The sequence below is a fragment of the Colletotrichum abscissum genome, assembly GCF_030869225.1.
Source record: "Colletotrichum abscissum strain IMI 504890 chromosome Unknown Scaffold_6.1, whole genome shotgun sequence".
Lineage (NCBI taxonomy): Eukaryota > Fungi > Ascomycota > Sordariomycetes > Glomerellales > Glomerellaceae > Colletotrichum > Colletotrichum abscissum.
This window is the reverse complement of record NW_026850503.1, coordinates 477373-496518: the sequence shown is the minus strand read 5'-3', so window position 1 is coordinate 496518 and position 19146 is coordinate 477373. Positions and strand designations below refer to the sequence as shown.

General features: G+C 55.1%; 3 protein-coding genes across 3 annotated transcripts; 2 read left to right on the top strand and 1 right to left on the bottom strand.

The window, feature by feature from the left end:
- Positions 1 to 3555: 3555 nt before the first annotated feature.
- On the top strand, positions 3556 to 5197 carry CABS01_03188 (uncharacterized protein; the record flags this gene model as incomplete). Its single annotated transcript, XM_060536565.1, has 4 exons — positions 3556 to 3722; positions 3998 to 4229; positions 4462 to 4507; positions 4857 to 5197. 4 exons carry the CDS (start codon positions 3556 to 3558, stop codon positions 5195 to 5197), a joined length of 786 nt encoding a protein of 261 aa, XP_060392484.1.
- A 681-nt stretch (positions 5198 to 5878) lies between these two features.
- CABS01_03187 (GATA zinc finger) lies at positions 5879 to 9250 on the top strand (the record flags this gene model as incomplete). Its single annotated transcript, XM_060536564.1, has 3 exons — positions 5879 to 6411; positions 6582 to 6981; positions 7211 to 9250. 3 exons carry the CDS (start codon positions 5879 to 5881, stop codon positions 9248 to 9250), a joined length of 2973 nt encoding a protein of 990 aa, XP_060392483.1.
- A 4080-nt stretch (positions 9251 to 13330) lies between these two features.
- Positions 13331 to 18140, bottom strand: CABS01_03186 (kelch domain-containing protein; the record flags this gene model as incomplete). The annotated part of the gene is made up of 4 exons (XM_060536563.1): positions 13331 to 16985; positions 17036 to 17318; positions 17389 to 17800; positions 17865 to 18140. 4 exons carry the CDS (start codon positions 18138 to 18140, stop codon positions 13331 to 13333), a joined length of 4626 nt encoding a protein of 1541 aa, XP_060392482.1.
- Positions 18141 to 19146: the final 1006 nt, after the last annotated feature.

Here is a 19146-nt window from a genome sequence, read left to right as displayed (position 1 = left end):
CATAAGGTAAGGTTCCTTGGGTAGAACTGGATGTTGCTGCCATTTCCAGTCTCATGTGGGGGTCCTCCAACATGGCCTCCCTGCACCTTCTCTGCAAGTGTTCAAGAGTCCTTGCCTCTACGGTCCCGGATACCTCCCCGGCACATGCAGCAACCGCAAAAGAGGTGGTATCCCGTACATTCATCCAGAATCACACCTCGAGGTTTATTGCATTGTCCCCCCTCCCCTTCTTCCTCACCTTGCGGATCCCACGCTCACCTCACCTGTCAACTCTACCTCTATCCGTACGAATACTCAACGTCCATCCGAGAGGGTCTGCAGCCGGGTTCAATGCTTGCTAGCTATTCTCCCTACCCAAGGTATCATCTTCCTGCATCTCCTTCCGTCCTCTCCTGCACGCTGACGCCCTTTGTTTCTCCCAAACCCTCAATGCCGGCCTAGTCTCGCGAGCTGCAGCACACCTGCATCGGAGCATCGGAATACAAGCGAAGGCCACTCTCGACTCTCAAGTCTCGAGTATCCCACCCCCATAGTGCATCATCCATCAACCACAACGACTAGCTATGAGGCACTTTCTTCTGCCTCGACATCTCCTCACCCTCTGCATCCGAATCGGCATGGCCCCGAAATAGAGCTCGGTATTCTTCCGTTGCCTTTTTGCTCCCCTCTCGTTTCCTCTTACAGTCGCTGGCATATCATATTCAACTCGACCGGCCACCAAGTCAAGTCTGCTCTGAGATGGCCACCAATCCTGGTTCGTGGCCTGGGCCTACCACCTTGCACTCCTGCGGCCTGCCGCGAGATTGCCTCCATTAGCATGGACGAACGATCTACGGATATCGAATAAAACACGCGGCTCTCATTAGCCTAAAGTCATGCTCGGCCCTGTGGGTAGCAAGTTACAACGTCTTTCGAGCAGAGTTGACTCCCTGCTGGAGTCCGTGCTTCCCTCCAAACTCTCCAACTCCATCGACCTGCCATCGGATGACCATCAATTGCTCAGACGTTGCCTGCCGCGTGGGGGACCAGAGGTGGACGCGAATCCAGGTCGACAGGCCAGGTCGCAGCCGTGCCACCGTTGTCCTGCCCCCATCCCCTATGTTCAACATGGAACACAGCGAGTCCAGCGGCACATTCAAAATAATTCCCGTCTTCTCCAAGCCTAAGGCTGACAAGACCCATCATCACAAAGAAGCAAGGATGGGTACTCCGTACCGATGACTACCCACGCATCTACGCAATAACGTATCCGCCGCCAAGGGACTTCAGCGAGAGGCTGGCCACTGCCATCTTGGTCTGTCCACCGCACGTGTGAACTCCACTCAAGCTTCGTCATGAAACGGGCGAAGATGCAGCCACCAGCGGGTGTATGCACTAGAACGACCCAGCCTCATCTACTGCCGCAATAAGATGGCACGGGTGGTCGGTTTTGCCTAAGTCGCAGCGATTTCACGGTGGGCGGCATCGTTCCATGCAATGGCCGAGCACGTTCGACTGGCTCAGACACAGACATGCAGCGTGGGATGAAGTGTCAAGGGGGGGGGGGGGCTTTGTCGCCAATACTGGTACCTTTCGACGGCTAGAAGCCTGGTTCTAGACGTTCGACAGCTTCAACGAGGCCATGGGCAAAGTAGTGCCGCGGTACGAGACCTTGGACTCCCGACCCGTTCAAGACTATTGCATGCCGACGTCTCTCATTGGCGGCATCGATCCAAGCGCATCGGCAGGGAAGAAAGCAGGTGAAGGGCAGCTGGTGGGGTTCGAACCGGTCGCAAGCCACGCTTGCCACGGTCCAGTGCGCCCGAATTCTCGCTCGCTTCTCGGTGGGTGCCCCAAGGATCAATCAAGCAACAGATCTGTGATGAGCATTGGATGAAGCCTCCAACTTGCAGTTCCTTGCGAGCTTGTCAATGCACTCATTAACGCTATAGCCATACCAACCTCATCACTAAGCCGCAGCGAGCGCACCAATCATTAATCATCACCAGCCCCCTGGCATGAGCTTGTCCTAAACTGGCTACGAACGCTCACTCCTTCAAGAACCATTAGCCACCCATCTCCGATCCGATGGCAGCCCGAAGCGCATTATACTGCGACAAGGACGAAGTATCGGACAGCACTTGAGCCTCTAATTAACAACACCAAACGTACCGAAGAAACTCCAAGCTGTCCCTTGGAAGTGAGCCCGCCAGTCAAAGGCGCTGGACCCTGGACCAAATCACCAATGTGTGGCTCCTCCGTCTCCATGGGGTTCCAATTAGCATGTGCGGGTACCGCAGCCTGCGATCATTCAAGGACAGCAGATCTCTATTCGTAATGAACTGAAATTAACCCAGTGTTTTGAAATGCGTGTTCACCATGCACAAGCCAAAGAATTGCCAACGTATTCCCGAGAACAAAGTGGTGCGGTGGATGATGGATGCGGGTCACGATTTGGAGGGGTTTGGAGAGGCAAACGGATGGGGAAAGATCTGATGAACAGACGACGGATTCAGCTGCTGGGGCCGCGTTCCATTGTCAGGAGCAACTTGAGATCCCGTTCACTATCCACCAAATAACCCAACTAACAAATGATCAATCCGAGGTATCCAAGCCCGGAACTGGATTCTGGAAGTCAAAGACGGCCAAGACGCTGCAGCAGAGTCACTGTGGCTCTGGAGTCAGAAAAAGGTCCCACAGGCGACGTCGTTGGGCACGCGTGTTGGCGCTGCCATGCCATTACCATGGTACGCATGGTCAGGGACCGCCGCCCGGCGCGGCTGGTGCAGCGGTGCCTCGATTTGCTCCTCTCTCTTGCTTCCTTAGCGCGAGGTGAAGTCGTCTTGGGTGGAGTTCCGCCGAGATGGGACTCGAAGGGGCGGGCGGGCTTCTGACCGTGCCTTGCTTGTTGCAAGTTCCCTCCCATGTTTCCCGACAGGACCCTGAAATCTAACATGACGGCGGGATCGTGTAAGCTACGGATTCCTGGATCATGGCGCCGTCGACGGTTGATTGGCCTTTGAACTGAAGCCTAAGAGAAATGACAGAGCGGGCGGTGAATCCCATGAGTTCGGTATATTCATGAACAGGCCTTCCCTTTCCAAGTCCGAGAGACAGATGGGGGCAGGCGGATGGGCCGACCAGAGCCAGGCATACGATACCTACTATTTTCGCTTCTTCAGCTCCTGGGCAAGCGTTTTGCAGCCAGGCACTTGTCTGCGCTTGTCTGTCTTGGGGACCAGCCGACCAGAGGGAGAGGAAACGAAAAGTCACAACGTATAGGCAAGCTAGGAATGCCGACCGGCCACAATCCGAAGCGCAGAACGGAGCCTAGACGGTACATCCAAACCCGGCACCGAGACTCTCATTCGTTTGGGGGCTTGCCGCCTCTCGATTTTAGTGGCCTCCACCTCTTCTAATCCAGTTCAACGTCCGCTGTCCGGCACGCTGGTACGCAGACCAGTCCGGTTCGGTGCAACCTTCACAGCAAAGGCAGTGCGGCATCGTACGGTCGAGCGGTATTTTTTGCCTGTTCGTTTTGGTCAGTCCACGGCCGTCTCATTGTCAGCCTGACAAATGTCTCCTGAACTGGTTGCTTACAGGTTCGCACCCGCTGTGGCTGAAGTAGTCTCGGGGAATAGGCGGAGCATCAGCTTCTATAGCCACCTCAACGTTGGTTCACACAAAGTTCACGAGGGACTCAGAGATACAGATACGGCGCAGAGCAGCAGAGAGCTGGAGCAGTCGAGACTCGAATGACTGGGCTCAACTCAACGTCTCGTCTCGGTCGAACCGCCCGATAGGTATCGGGGTTACAGAGAAGCGGTATTGGATATTTGGTCAAAAGAGGGATACTCCCAGCTTGGAACAAGCCAGTGCGGCAGTATGGTACGGGGAGTCGGGGACGAAGGCCCAGTTTCTCCAACGATTCGTGAGGCTAAGTAATCTTCCATTTGGGCAGTGGACAGGCCCTTGGTCCTTGGGTGCCGGGAAGAGCAGTCGGTTGCTGTCACCGCAGGCTAGGATCGGCCTGTGGCCTTTCCAAGGACGATGGGCTTTCACTTCCCTGCGAGGTAGCGGTCCCAGTGGTCCCTGAAGAGGGGCCCTTCCTGTTGCCCGCCTCTAGAGAACGAAGACAGGCCGAGGCGCCAGGTTCCCAGCAGCATCAGCAGCAGCAGCAGCAGCAGCAGCAGCAGCAGCAGGCGCGCCTCCTGCGTGCATGTTGGCAGATGAAGAAGGGAGGGCGTCTCGTTAGTGTCCCGATCTTCTCCCGTTCAAATTGTTCCCCCCACTAGCAATTGCAGCAGCGGAAGCAAGAACAGCAGCACCAGGAACTTAATAATTCTGGGACAGATCGGCCACAAGTTTCGGTGCATCTCAGTCCAGAGACGGAAGATTACATTACGGTCATGACCAGACAGTGAGGGTGACGGTGAGTACTTGGGCAGTCAGGTCTGGTGGTTGGATCTCGAGCTCTAACAGCAGAAGGAAAAGATGAGTGGTGATTCTCACGAGCATCATCATGAAAGTGAGTGAAGGGACTGGATACGGCGTAGTTTCTGGGCAAACTCTACACCCACCTGCCGCATTTCATATGTGTACAGCGCGCGGCTTCCACTGCTTGGACTGGGACGTGAAAGAGAGTGGGAGAGGAATACCTACTCCGTACTCAATACTGGGTATGGTGGTGAGGTATTGTATGAAGGAGCTCTCTCCGAGTCTAGGTGTCTAGGAATAGGTCAGACTCTAGTCGAAGAAGGAGGAAGAGGAGGAGAAGTGCTCCGTAGGGACTAGGTCGGGTCCCTGATCCATGGATGTCCCACACCCTCCGCCCACTTCCACTCCCACTCCAACTCCAACTCCCACGCACCCACCAGGGCCACCACACGTCGACGGTCCCCTCTTCCTCACACGGTCTCCCCTCCCTCCCCCTCACCTTCACCTTCACCTTCACGCTCCCCCCCTCTTCCTCCTGCGTGGCCTGCCCCTGCACGAAGGCACGGCACAACTACGTACTCCCTCGTCCGTCCACGGCCGTCGTCCAGAGGCGCAGACGTCTATTGGGCCTAAGGGCGACAGCAACAGCCGGTCGATTCCCTACGCAATAATGCCCACTGTTCCGCCGGCTACTGCTGCGTCAAGAGATCCCTTCCCGCCGCCGAACCTGCGTGACGACTTGTTACCCGTCTCGTCTACCTTAGTCTACCTTACGCAGTAAGGTAGTTCTCTTTCCCCCCCTCCCCGTGCCTTGGGACAGACGCTGCCTCTTTTTTCTTTTCTTTACATCTTGCGCTAGTACCCGGAAAATCCAGGCGAGCGACGCCGCGACATCGAGTCCAAAGCCCAGCCATCGAAACTTTCTTCTTCATCTAAACACTTTCTAAACCTCTTTGGACATTCCAGACACCCGTCCGCTCCAACTCCAGGCGCATACAAACTACGTCCAGAATTCAGAATACGGATTCCTTCGTCACAAGCGTGGGTACTAAAAGTGTGTGCCTGTCTCTCCTGTTGCGGCGCTAGGTACTACGAATACAAGGTACCTACCTACCTTACCGACCTTACCTGTTCGTACCGCACGCATACCCACGCTACTACGTACCGACCAACCTGGGCCTGTCCGAGTCGGAGACAAACTGCTGCTGCTGCTGCTGCTGTCGCTGCCCTTCAAGCCACCCAGTCAGAGAAAACGAAGTGAGGTAGGTAGAGAGTTGCAGCCAAGCGAACGTGGGGAAATTCCTTCCTGTGACCCTCGACTCGACTCGACTCGCCGAAACCGAAACCTTGACTTCCATCTCTACACTACCTTGGGAACCTTTTTTTTTTCTTCCCCTTCCTCTTTTCCTGAACCTACCACTCTTCAACCACTTCTCTCTTCACCCCCGTTGCTCCTCTTCACATGGCTGCCACCATTCAGTCACCCATTGCGACTTCAAGTCCATTCACCTCGATGAATCCCACAACAACAGAACACGACTTTCGCTTCCCGCGGAGGCCTGACGACCACTACGCCAGCAACTCACAGTCGCAGTCGCAGTCGCAGTCGCACTCCCAGTCCCAGTCCCACGCACATCAGCAGGCCCAGGCCCAGGCGCACACCCAGACGCAAACGCGGGCGCATTCCAAGGCCAGCCCCAGCGAACTGCCCGCCGGTCTTCGGGACCTACGTCTCGACCTCTCTGCTGCCCTCTACCCGAACGCGCAAGACGATTTCTTGAAATCCTCAGAATTTCCACCCTTCCAAAAGGCAACCATGGACTCTAGCCAGAGCCCCGAGGAGATGCAAAAGGATGATCCTTTAGCCACCCAGGTGTGGAAGTTCTTCAGCAAAACGAAGCACATGTTGCCCAACCAGCAGCGCATGGAAAATCTGACTTGGAGGATGATGGCTTTGAACCTGCGCAAGAAGCAGCAGGAGGAGGAGAGAGCAAGGTCAGCAATAACCTCTAATCCCGTACCCTTGTTTTGCTCCTCTCTCTCTCTCTTTTTTTCACCCTCGTCGATTTCACAAAAAAAAAAGTTACACTTGTCCCGGCTCTGGCGTCGTTTTACCGACGGCCATGCCGCTGACGGACCTGGCTAACCATTGTGGGATGATGCAGGCTCGCTCGATCTGCGCCGGCACCTGCACCACCAGCTGCTACGCCCGCTGCGACATTCAATGTCAACCCACCCAGCGGCATCGCCCAGTTGCGCAAGTCGTCAGAACAGAACGTGAACCACCCAGAACCCATGAACCTCGATGACTTCATTTTCTCCGAGAATATCGCAACGCCAGTCACAAACCCCTCGCCTCAACCAACAACAAAACACCACGAAGAGAAGAATCAGATGCATCCCTCTTTCGCATCCGCCATCCCCATCAAATCGCGCAAAGATTCGGCTGCCCAGCAGCACTTTGTCCCACAATCCGTCCCCTTCCCGCCTCACCACCAAAAGACCCATGACGAGTTCAACTACATTACTCGCCATCACCGGAAAACGAGCATTGACGAGCGACGGGTAAGTCCAAAATTTCATTGCATCCTTGGAAATACCCTTCTTCCCTCTTGCCGTAAACCATGCGTTTGGATGCACCCTTTTTTCCTCTGGGCGCTTGCTCGACTGTTTTGGGCGCTTTTTTATCTTCCTATCTTGCGCACCCCCCTTCGGGGTGCTACATTGAGACACGCCCCCGATATCATGTTAGTGCCATTTTCGTCTTCGCTGAGCTGACCCCGTTCGCACTTAGACCCGTAAACGTCCGGCCGATTTCTCTCCCCATGTGCCCGCAGTCAACAGCACCACGACAACAACCAATGACTTGGATGCGGATTCAGAACTTCACGAATATTCTCTCGATAACGCCAACCAGAACAATATGTCGCAGAACCCGCATCAGAACGGTGTTCCTTTCCCACTAGATACCTACAACATCGAAAATGACCCTATCATCACCTCCGCCGGCCCCTTCCAACAGAACTTCTCTTTCTCACCATCCACCTCACCCATGATACCCCACGGCCCGTTTTCCAGTGTTTACAACGGATCTTCGGTTCAATCCTCTTCTCTGAACCCCTCAGATTTCTATTCGCCCCCAGGATCGGCTTATCATTCCACCGTCACCACACCGCATGCCATGACTGATAACGACGGCTTCTACTTTGGCTCCATGGACATCCGTGGCCAAAGGTCACAACAATTCCGACAAGGCGGTCAGAGCATGGGAAACCAAATGAACCAGCAATTCATGTACAACAACAACACCAACGGCAACCCCATGTTCCCTGCCTCCGCGCCTACCACGGAGTCTGTCTTCGCCTCCAGCAGCGCACCGAGCCCATTTGGGCACATCGACCCGACACAAGTCTTCCAGTCTGACCATCCAGTGCGCTCTCCTGGCATGTCGCTCCCTAACGAGGGCATGTTCACCTTTGGCGCCGACTCGGACGAGGAGGATGGCGGCGCCTTTGCTGATCGCAACCTGGTCATGTCGTCTCAGGACTTCTCCCCGGGACCGATGGACGAGAGCAACTCATTGGGCTGGGATCCTTCTCTGCCCGGTCAGTACAGCACACAAGCGGCGCGCTATCCCGGCGGTCCCCCGCGAAAGCAGGTTACGATCGGCGGTACCACAACGGACTACGTTGACAACGATTGGGAAGGCGGTAACCTGCCGAGGTCTCAGTCGCAGTCCTTCAGGCAAGGATCCGACAGGAGGGGCGGCAAGGTCCCGCGCACGGCGTCCACGCCCGCCGGTCATCTCGGCCGCAACGGAAACCCCTTTGACCGCATGGCACAATCTACGCCCAACTCCCCACCGGAGAACAATGGCACGGTGTCTGGCTTCTCCTCCGTCGCTCCCAGCCGGCCGTCTTCTCCTCCCGGTTCCAAGTCGGGCTCCACAACCAACCTACAGGCCGCTGCTGGTGCTCAAGGCGAAGGCAACGCTCCGACAACTTGCACCAACTGCTTCACTCAGACCACGCCACTATGGCGACGCAATCCCGAGGGTCAACCCCTCTGCAACGCCTGCGGTTTGTTCCTCAAGTTGCACGGGGTTGTTCGTCCTCTGAGTTTGAAGACGGACGTGATTAAGAAGAGGAACCGCGGTTCTGGAGCCAGTTTGCCTGTGGGGGGGACAAGCACGAGATCGAAGAAGAACGCAGCGAGCGCCTCGGGCCCGGGCTCCCGCAAGAACTCAACGCTTGCGGTCTCTACTCCGGCGAACAACGTCACTACACCACCTGCTGCCGCTCGAGCTGGTAGTGCGAACGAGGGGGAGAGCCCTGCTAGCGGTGCCGCATCGGGCGGAAACACGGCGGGTAGCACGCCGACAAGCTATGGCACAGGCTCCTCTACCGGCGCTGCTGCTGGAGGAAAGGGCGTCGTGCCGATTGCTGCTGCACCACCCAAGAACACCCCTGGGCCCGGTGCTGCAGCCCTGTCACGCAATGCCGGAACATCCTCTTCTTCAGGCTCGTCCAAGCGCCAGCGTCGTCACAGCAAGAGTGCTGGCAGCGAAGGCCTCGCAGGCATGGACGTGGACAGCCCCGAGACCTCGACCGGATCCCCCAACGAGGCTGCAAAGTCACTTGGATCCGCCACTGGTCTTGCGAGCATGCCGACGGCGGGCTCGCTGGGCTTGGCCAATGGCTTCGGAATGACTCAACGCCCCATGATGGGGACTGGCATGATGGGAATGCCTGGGGGCCAGAATGGCCAGATGATGAACCCAGGAGGCCCTGCTTCCGGTCCGCAGGAGTGGGAATGGCTTACGATGAGTCTGTAAAGGAGATGCGAATCTCCCTCACGCAACGACCAGACGATAGTAGCGAGTGGCAGTATTTGCTTCTTGCACGAAGGCTCTCTCTAACCTACTCCCCGATAGGGGCGGTGGGGTCGTGGCACGCTAATTTTCTGTTCCAAGGTCTATCTGACTTTTGATATGGTCACGGCGCATCATGAATTTATTGGCTGTTATTTTCACGAATTTTGTTTGATACCACCATGGCCACGATTATTGGTCACTGCGCGGCGGTCTTCTGTTTTTGGTCCGCCTACACGAAGAAAGATAATTTGGGCTATATGCTTTGCTTACTCGATATCCTGCATGCGAGGCCGGCGATACCTACGGTACATCCAAGATGGATTCCCACTCGAATCGAATCTCCAATGAACCGAGGACTACTAGAGCGCTCGTCAGCACGGATACATGACCTAATGCGCCGAGTAATGAAGGAGACTTTGAAGGAGTCCGACCAAAGTCGAAGGATATCACGAAGCTGCTTTGACGCGAAGAGGCGGATCTTATTTTACGAGCATGACTGGGACCTTTCTTGCTTACAATGAGCGTACGGTTACGTATCTGGGCGTCTTCAGACTTTGTGGGCGGGATAAGGATTCCATTTTCCAAGCGTTCTAGAAGGGCGTCTTTGAGAGACCTGGACAAGCGCCGGCGACACATGATTTCTTTTTGCGGGAGGAGATGGGACTGGGGAATTCAGAGGGTTTATCACTTTGGATCTTGTTATACCTAGAGCTCTGCAACCGGATGATATAAACTGAGATACCTCTTTTATGCTTGAACATGATTTCATCTGATGAGGACGTACTGTGATGTGAGCTGTGATGTGAGCTGTGATATGTGCCTGTCTAATTCCAGCTGACCATCTGAGGTTACACAAAGGCAGTGAATGAGCGACAGGAGAAGACTGTAGTACAGAGAGGGGGGAAGAGGGGGGGGGGCGGGGAAAACGGGGGAGATGGCGGGGTTCGTGCCGCGTCTGCCTTGGAACGATCCAAGCATCGAGATTCAAGGGCACGAAGGGGGGGGGGGGGGGGCCAAAGACTCAAAAGGCCGTTATCCGTCGGTGAGAGCACGGACTACCTGACTTGAGGTGGCATGGGGGTGGGGTACCGACTCGACCGCCTTGCCGGAGACGCTGCGGAGCCGGAAAGGGTATGTGGGTCCCAGTCCGTCCGCCGCTGCTCCGGGCGACTTCCCTGTTTGATCTGCCAGGACCCCCCGACCCCGATGTCTTCGAAACCCTGGCTGTGGGATTTTGAACCGCCCGGTTCCACGCGTGACTCCACGTCACACTTTTCCACCCCCGCGTTAGGGGTCTTGATCGGTGGTGCGGTGGAATGGAGGTTCCGAGGTGTGGTTTGTGGGGCGAGGGGAGGATTACTTTTAGTCATGGTGAGGTAAAGAAAAACTTAGTGTACGCTTTCGGAGGTAGGGATGCTGGTGAGGTAGTAAGGATGGATGTGTTCTTGTCTTGTAGGCGTTTTGTGATAGTGATGGAATTTTCTCATTGGTATATTAAAGTTGCTTCTCCTCTGCGCAACTGGTGCTATAGCCGGGAAGCTTAGCATGATCCGCAAAGGAGATCGGGTAACCTGATCAAAAGTTTCCCATGCAATCCTAGAGCAAACACTGATTACCGCTCCCACCTGCCGCGGTGATCAAGAGAGATCTTGGGTTGGCTTCGAGAGAGGACAAACTGGCGTTACTATTCTAGAAGAGTACCTCTTTCACTATGCCTTGTGGCCTCTTACGTTTGAGGAAGCCGACGTATCCGAATCTGTCGACGCAAAGGAGGGTTCACTCGGATTAAGCCACTTCATGTTTTCTGGGGCTAGAGATCCCGTCTTCAGTGGGAAGTACTACTGAGAAACACTGCTCTAGCCCTTGGCTGGATATCATAGTTAAGGAGGGAAGGGACTCCGGAATGTTTGTCTTCCCGTGCACCGCCAATTCGATATGGGTTGAGGTACATGAGTACTAGACCCTGTCCAGGTCAACTGCGCTACGTTGGAGTGCACTTTGACGTTAATACCGTTGAATGTACAGGATTTCCAGGTGGTAAGATAGCAAAGAGCATTCTCAGGTAGGTAGCCTTGCTAAGCCTTTACTATCTCAATCATAGTCCGCCGCGGATATGTATATACAAAGACACAGCCTAGCGATGAGGAAATCTCTAGCCTTGGTGGGTTGGACGTTGGGCTATAAGACGGAAACATTTCGAACGACGTCAAGCATGGGAGCAATTCACCAATGAAGTTTCCTCGCCCGAAATCTTGGATCTCTTGTGCACTCTTTACCCTCAAGATCAGGATGGATATCCTATATGTACACCTAAGCTATCCAAGGGAAAACCCACAGGGGGCAAGCCTCATCTGTCGTAGTACTATGTAATGTACAACTCGAGCTCCAGATGCTGCGTAGTCTATCCGACACCGAGACCAGCATGTCAGCGTCCTGTTGCTGACAGGCTGGGAAGGGAAGGCGTCCTCTCCCTCCCGAGGGGCCGAGCACGCTGTACAGATTTGGGAAAAAAAAAAAGCTAACTCGCCGAGTCTGTTTCATTTCAACGTCTACCCTAGAAAAAATGAAGCTGTGTATCGCCCGGTAGCCAGCCGCTTCGTGAGAGCATAACAACGCGAATACACAAGGGATAGTGTGCTCGAGCAAGATTCAACGCTCAAGAAGTCTCCCTGTGCGAGGATCAGTCACAGGATTACAATATAAAAGCCTACCTCGACGTGTCGGAAAGTTCCCGTCACGTCAGTCAACTTTGTCCACTCGGCACCACGGCTCCAACAGGCTTCCGCAAAATCGGCCTGCCCGCAAAAGAGTACAATCAAGACGCACGTTATATACCCCGTTCCCCTTGACGCCTTGACGCCTAAACGCCGGGTAACGATGCGATATACTCCCCAACACCAACCGTCTCTAGAAGACAGACAATACGTCAAGAAAAAGACTACAGTAACCAGATCCGTGCTTTGCTGAGCATGGTACCGCGACCTCTGTGATGGAAAAGGGGAGACCCTCTAGCCAAGAACCGATCTCAACTGTCTCTTTAGAGCATCCATCACCCTGAGGAGCTCGACAATGGCTCTTACCTGCCTGCCCAACAGTGAGAACTGCTGTTGACGATAACAGGGAGCAAGCTCCTTATGCGGGCATCGACTTGGTTTGGAAAACACACGCCTATACACACAAACGTGGGTACATCACATCACAACATCGGACGCATCCATTGGTAACAATCGTCTCATCGTTTGACCAAACCCTAGGTAGATATCGTCACGCTGCTAAACCCCAACCATCATCACAAGCCATCAGGAATCACCAGCCCCATCTTCAGTATGTATGAACGCATTGTGAAAAAAGAATTTGTTATCAAAACCGTACGGGAGAATCCTCGACGGTCGCTTATTGTCGTTATCTTTTGCCCCTCTGAGCCAGCCCCGCTCCACTCGTTGACCAGTCATCAAACGTCCTGCGCGCGCGCTTCCTCTTCATTTTTTTTGCCTCCCCCATATTCTTGACGTGAAGGGGATGGAACCCTTCAGCATCAGGATGAGGCTTCTCAGGAAAAAAACAACAGTATTGTACATTATGGTAAAAGAAAAGAAAAAAAGGCAACTGGGCACGCGTGCTCAATCTTTCTGATAGTGTCATCCACCCATCTCAAAGAATAGAAGTGACCCTTATGCGCCTGGCCTGCTCTCGTACGTCCACGGCGAACAAGCAAGCAGAGGTCATGGTTGTGTGTAGTGTATCATCAAAAAAGTGAGAAATCCATGAACTCAGAAAGAAAAGAAAAGGAAACGCGATGAAAAAAAAGGGCGGGGGAATTAAGCGAAGGTTGTTTCGTCGTGAGTACGTTGAATCATTGCGAAACGAAGAACAGAGCCCACGCGTCGAAACCAAATCCCCAAAATCCGAAAACTCCTTCCAACTGCGGACTGCAAACCGCGGCGGACCGTGTGCAGTCAAAGAATGTACAGAAAGTGTAGTGATGAGCGCCGGAGGTTGTCACGTAGAGAAGCGAGAATTCATGCGTCGCAGAACGCCAGACTAAGGCCGGTCAGGTCGGCTTTTCGTCTTCGCTCGGTCGTTCTCGGCTTGTTCGTCTACGTCGAGTCGCTTGCGCCAGTCGGCCAGGCTTTCGCTGAGGCCAAGTCCGACTTCTTCGTCCTTACGAGTAGGGGTTGCGGCGCCCTCAAAGTCAAAAGTGTTGCTGAGACGGTAGTTCTTGTTGGTGGCTTCCCAGTGGGTGCGCAGAGTCTCGAGCTCATCGGCCAGATTGTCCAACGCAGTGCTATTACGTCCGTCGACTCCGCCAGCGACTGCACCGTAGGTGCTGTCCGCGTCAGAGCTGTCCTGTCGTCGGTGTCCCACGCTGTTGCCGTTGGTACCCCTCTCGGTCAGGTCGGAGGTCATGCTCGGTGCCTGCCTACTTTGCCGGCGGTAGCTATCGACTGAGTTCTCGACCTGGTCAAGAAGCAGCGAGACCTTGCCTTCGGCATCCTGGGCGCGACGCTCGAGGAGGAGGTTCTCCTGCTGGAGGCTCTCCAAGTCCCGGCGGTTGGCGGCGAGTTTGCGGGAAGCTTCTTCAGCGTCCTTGAGAGCGCCCTCGCGTTGCTTCTTGCTATCCTCCAGTTCCTTTCTGACCGCAGTGAGCTGAGATTCAAGCTGCTCCGTGGACGCCTGCAAGTCTTCTTCAAGGGCCTCAATCTTCTCCTGTAGAATGTGGCGTTCGCTTTCCCAGCTGGCAGGAGCACTTCCGTCGTTGCCGGCGGATGCCTCCACGCGATCCTCAAGCTCGATAACCTCGTTCTTGAGCTTGGCATTCTCGGTTTTGTACCTGGCGAGCTGCTCCTTGAGTTGCTTCAACATCTTCTCCGTACCCTTGACGTAGTGCACAGCAGACTGATAGTCGTTTTCCAATTGGCTGAGCTTTTCACGGTACGCAGCTTCGCTGGCCTCCTGCTGAGCTGTGCTGCGCTGTGCATTCTCTTCGTGGGCGGTCAACGCGGCGTTGAGCTGATCCTCGAGATCGCGAATGCGGGCCGCCTCGGGAGTGTTCACTCGCGGGCTGCCAATGCTTCGGGTCCGTGACATGCCCGTGGGGCTGATGCCGCGCTCTACGAGGATGTCCTTGAGGGTGTTGTGTTGCACGGTCATCGCGTTGGTCTCCAGCTGTTGGTTCTGAAGTTGGTGCTTCAGGTCTGAATTCTTAGCCTGCAGAGATTGAGTGTCCCTGAGAGCCGCCTGGAGCTGTCTCCTGATTGCCACACCTTCACGACTGGACTGCTCCTGGTAGACCTCCAATCCAGCAATGCGCTCTTCCGCAGTGCGAAGCTTATCAGCCGCAGCATCGGCCTCTTGCTGGTACTTCTTAACAAGCGCGTTCGCAGCGACGAGTTGGGCCTGCAATGCCTTGGCGCGTCCCTCGTCAGCTTTGCCGTCAGCTCCGATGTTCCTCGCGGTGACTTTGTCGAATCCGGCCAGCACCGCTTGCTGATGGAGTTTGGCTTCGTTGGCGTGCTTCTCGGCGATCTCCTCAGCGTCACGCAGTCGCTGAGTTGCAGCTACGAGCTCTGTGGTGCGTGCTTCGTGTTCAGCCTTGAGCTTGTTGAACTTGGACTCGAGTTGCTCCCTTTGAGAGCGCTCCTCCTCCAGCTTGCCCTCCAAAAGCGCCTTCATCTCTGCGGAAGCAGCCATGGCGGTACGGAGAGAGTCGAAGGTATCGTTCTGCTCCTTGGAGCTGCCGATGGAATCGTTGTACTTCTTCTCAAAGTCGTCCTTCTCTACGGTCATGAGCTGAATCGCAGCCATGGCCTCTGTGTATTGAACAGCCTGCTCCCTAGCTTCTTTCTGCACCATGTGCAGCTCGGCCTTGAGTTGCTCGAGCTCGGTAGAAGTCATGGTCTTGTAAGACTCAAGTTCGCTCATCCGCTTCTGGGAAGCATTGGTGGTGTCGTCGGCCAAGAGGCGGGCGCGTTTCTCAGCTTCAAGCTCGGATTTCATCATCTCAAGCTGGGCTTGGAGGTCCTTTTGATAGTTCAGGGCAGAAGCCAACTTGCGGCTGATCTCGGTGGAACGGTCATCTACGTCGCGTTCGCCATCCAGCTGGGGAGTGCTTGCAACGCTCCCGCCCATCTGGGCTGCGAGTCTTGCCTTAGCATATACCGCCTCTTGAATCGCAGCGTCTCGCTGCTTCTCTGCTTCGGCGATTTGTTTCGCAGCGAGAATGGCTTGCTTATCAACGGATGCCTGAACATTGGCGAGCTCGGTTCTCATGGCCAAAAGAGCCTCGATAAGGGGTTTGTCCTCGTCATCGAAAGTCTCTGCGGCTCTGCTGTCAAGGACAGGGCTGAGGCTTGCGTTGGGAACGTAGCCAGCCTTACGGGCCAACTCAAGCTCAGACGCATACCAAGCGTTGCGGTTCCTAGCTGTATCCAACTCCTTCAGTATAGCGACAGTCTGTGAGGTGCGGCCAGAGGATCGTCGGGACAATGGATTGCTGGCTTGACGGGTGGGAGCCGGTGGCGAGGCCGGGCGCATAGGTTGCTGCACTTGTATCGGCGACTGCTTCTGGGTTGGCGGCGGCGGCTGTGCCTGAGAAGGAGGTTGAACTGGAGCAGGTGGCGGTGCTTGCGTCTGAGGTGGTGGTTGAACTTGAGCTTGCTGTTGAATCTGCATTGCCTTCAAAGCTGGCTCAGTTGTACTATCCACGGAGGTCTGAGACCTGCTGCCTTGCCTAGACCTGGTCTTGGAAGGCTCAGAAGGACCAGATTCAGACTTGGAGCCAGATCTTGTGACTTGTTGAGGGGTACGTCGGCCATTGGTGACTGGGCTCTCTGCGTCCTTGGACGCTGGCTCTTTAACCTCACGTATTACGGGAGACTGGCCTGCAGCAATCTGCGGTGAGCCACCAACAGATCCATCTCTCTCCGATGACTGTCCCCTAACTCTTCCCAAGTTTCCAGTCTGAACTGAAGGCTTTGCAGGTGTTGGTCCTTGGGGCGGGGGCCCAGCCGGGGGCGATGTCACTGCAGATCTGGGGAGTTTCGACATGTTGTTGACAGCCGCCGGGTTCGCGTCCGTTCCGTTGGGAGATCCTCGCACGACGTTGGTGGGGCTGTTGACGGCGGAGGCATCGCGAGGTGCGCCAGGGGCACCTACTAGTCGTTTTTGATCAGGAGGGCCCTGGGAACCGTCTCGTGATAAGATATTCCTAGTCTCAGCTGCAGCACTGGGCCGCCTCGCCTGTTGTGGGCGTTGCTGGCCATTCGCCTGCGGTCCATTTGGTTGTTGTGCTGCCGCCGCATCGTTCGGGTATCGGATCTTTGTTGTATCGAGCATGTAGACTATTCCAAGGTCGCCAACGCTGGCGGGGGACGAAGAGGGTTCGCCTCCGACAACAACCACGGCCTTGCCAACGGTAGTCATGCTGTGACCGGATCGGGGAGAGGGTGAAGGGCCCATGTTCTGGAAAGTGTACCAGCGGCGCGAGGTAATTCTGAAGGCGGCGAGATCTCCGAGGTCAACACCCTCTTCCGTTCGTCCTCCGAAAATGTACATGACATCGTCGACAATTGATGCAGCGTGACCCTCTCGAGGGACTGGGATGTAGCCGATGCAGTCATGTTGCGTCCATTCGTTCGTGGCGGGATCGTAGCTCCAAACATCGTTGAACCATTGATAACCGTTTGTACCACCGAAACTAGAGTACGTCAGCAGTGATACCAGCGCAAGACTTGACGCATTACGTACAGATACATCTTGTCATTGTAAGTAACCACAGAGTGGTTGGTTCGGGCAGCTGGAATTTTGCCGACGGGCGGTCCGCCACTCTCAGTGTTCTGGATCAACATCTCCCAGCGATTGTTGGGCATTTGGAGCTGGTTAAGGTCAAAAGCAGCGAGATCGTTCATGAAATAGCCCTCGATTTGACCTCCAAAGATGTAAATCTTGGATCCAAGTATGTTGAGAGAGTGGCCGTAGCGGCCGGAAGGCCTGGTGCCAGCGGGCAATGCTCTCGACCATTGTCTCGTAGCTGGTATTGATTAGCGATTGCCCAACTTCTCGCAAGGGGGCGCACGGGGAATGACTAGTATAGAACTCACAGGTGTTGAGAAGATAGAGTGTCTCGTCCAGGACGTCCATCTCATCGACTTTGGTGTCACCGCCGTAGACGATAAAGGCGTTGCCAACGAGCAAACTTGCGTGCCCAACTCTCGGTCCTGGCCCCTCGGCTGTCGTCGCCAGAGGGTAGCAGGCCATATTCTGCCCGGCCTCGATCATCCACAAATCGCCCTTGACGGTAGAGCTATTGATTAAACCTCCCATCACGTATATATCGCCCTCCTTGGACGACACCGAATTGACAGCCGCTCCATAACGGGGAAAAGGGCTCGGGTGTGAAGAGGTATATGTCAGTCGTCGTTGCGACCAGGGGTATAGTGACGCATTAGGGTTCATCATTTGTTGTTGGGGAGGCATCTGGTTTTGCGAGGATACGGGCGGAGCGTTGCGAAGCTGGGAAACAGGTCAGCAGTGTCCCAGCAGTGCCAGCTCATCAAAGTGAGCTGGAGAAACTTACAGGCAAATCATTTGAAGGCGCTTGTGTCGGTATTTGGTCCACGCTGGGTCCTCGCTGGCGAGTGTAGCCCTGGTCAGGGCTTCCAGCACCGGCGCTGCCATCGCGATCGATTGAGTTCAAGCTACCGGTTGGTGTTGAGCGCTGAGTGCCGTTCTTCTCCTCTCTCGCGATTCTCTCTCGCTGACTCTGGATTGAACCCTGCGAGCCGCCAGAGTTTCCATCGCGGCTTGCAAGAGCTCGATCCTGATTTTTCTTGGACTTGAAAAGAAAAGCCATGGCGAATCAAATCGAGGCCTGCACGCTGAGCGGCAGTTGCAAAGAGACTTGCTCGTAAGTTGTATCCAGAGCGCCCGGAATTTTGGAGGGTATCAATTAAATCGTTTCGGTCGTTGGTTGAACAAGTTGTTTAGGGGCGTCAGGATAATGGAAAAAGTCGCTCAAGTCGCACGTTAGTCGTGGAGTCGATGATGCGGGTAGTGGGTGCTATCGCCAGTTCGCTGTGAAGCCGAGTCGGGTGAGGCGCGATGGAGATGCAGCGGATGCAGGAACGCAGCAGATACGCAGGAACGGGAAAGGGAGTCGACGCTCGAGTGTGCGGATGGCTGGGTTCGCATCGGTGGAGTGTGCCCGGGGTAGCGCGCGTTGCTGAGGCGAGGAGCGTCCTGCGATGTTCGACCTCGTCTTTTTTTTTATTGCGGTCCTCCTCGTCGGCGCAGTGAAGCGAGTAAGGTGGTAAGGGAGCGAGGGGTGAGAAACGAAAGGAGGCTGGGTGTTGGGCGAGACGGGACGATGTTGACTCCGCGCGTACGCAGAGCTGTTGCTGACGGGGGTTGGCTCGTCGGATTTTTAGGGGTTTGATTACTCTTTTTTTTTTTTTTTTTTTTGGTCCTTCTTAGGCGTTTTCCCCTTCGGATTGCCGTATCTTTTCTGTCCGTGGTCGGTTTATTATTACTTTAGGCTCTCGGGCCAGGAAGACGCAGTCAGGTGTCTGCTGATAGATACGGCGATCGCAAAGCGAAGGAGGGTCGAAGTTGGACAGGAAGCTGGTGATGCAGCGAAAGAAAAGAATGCCTGGCTAGAGTGGTCTTTCCGAGAGTGTGTCGGTCACTTCGTTACCTCTCTCTCTCCGCCGTTGTAGAAAGGAGGTTTTGGGAGAAATGCCACTCTTGGGATTGGGAAGCGATGGGGAAGGGGGCGGAAGGGGAAAAAAAGACATTGGACCAATGCTGCTGGGCTGATGGAATTCACCTCCAAAATGCAGGAGTAACGGCGGAACCTGGTA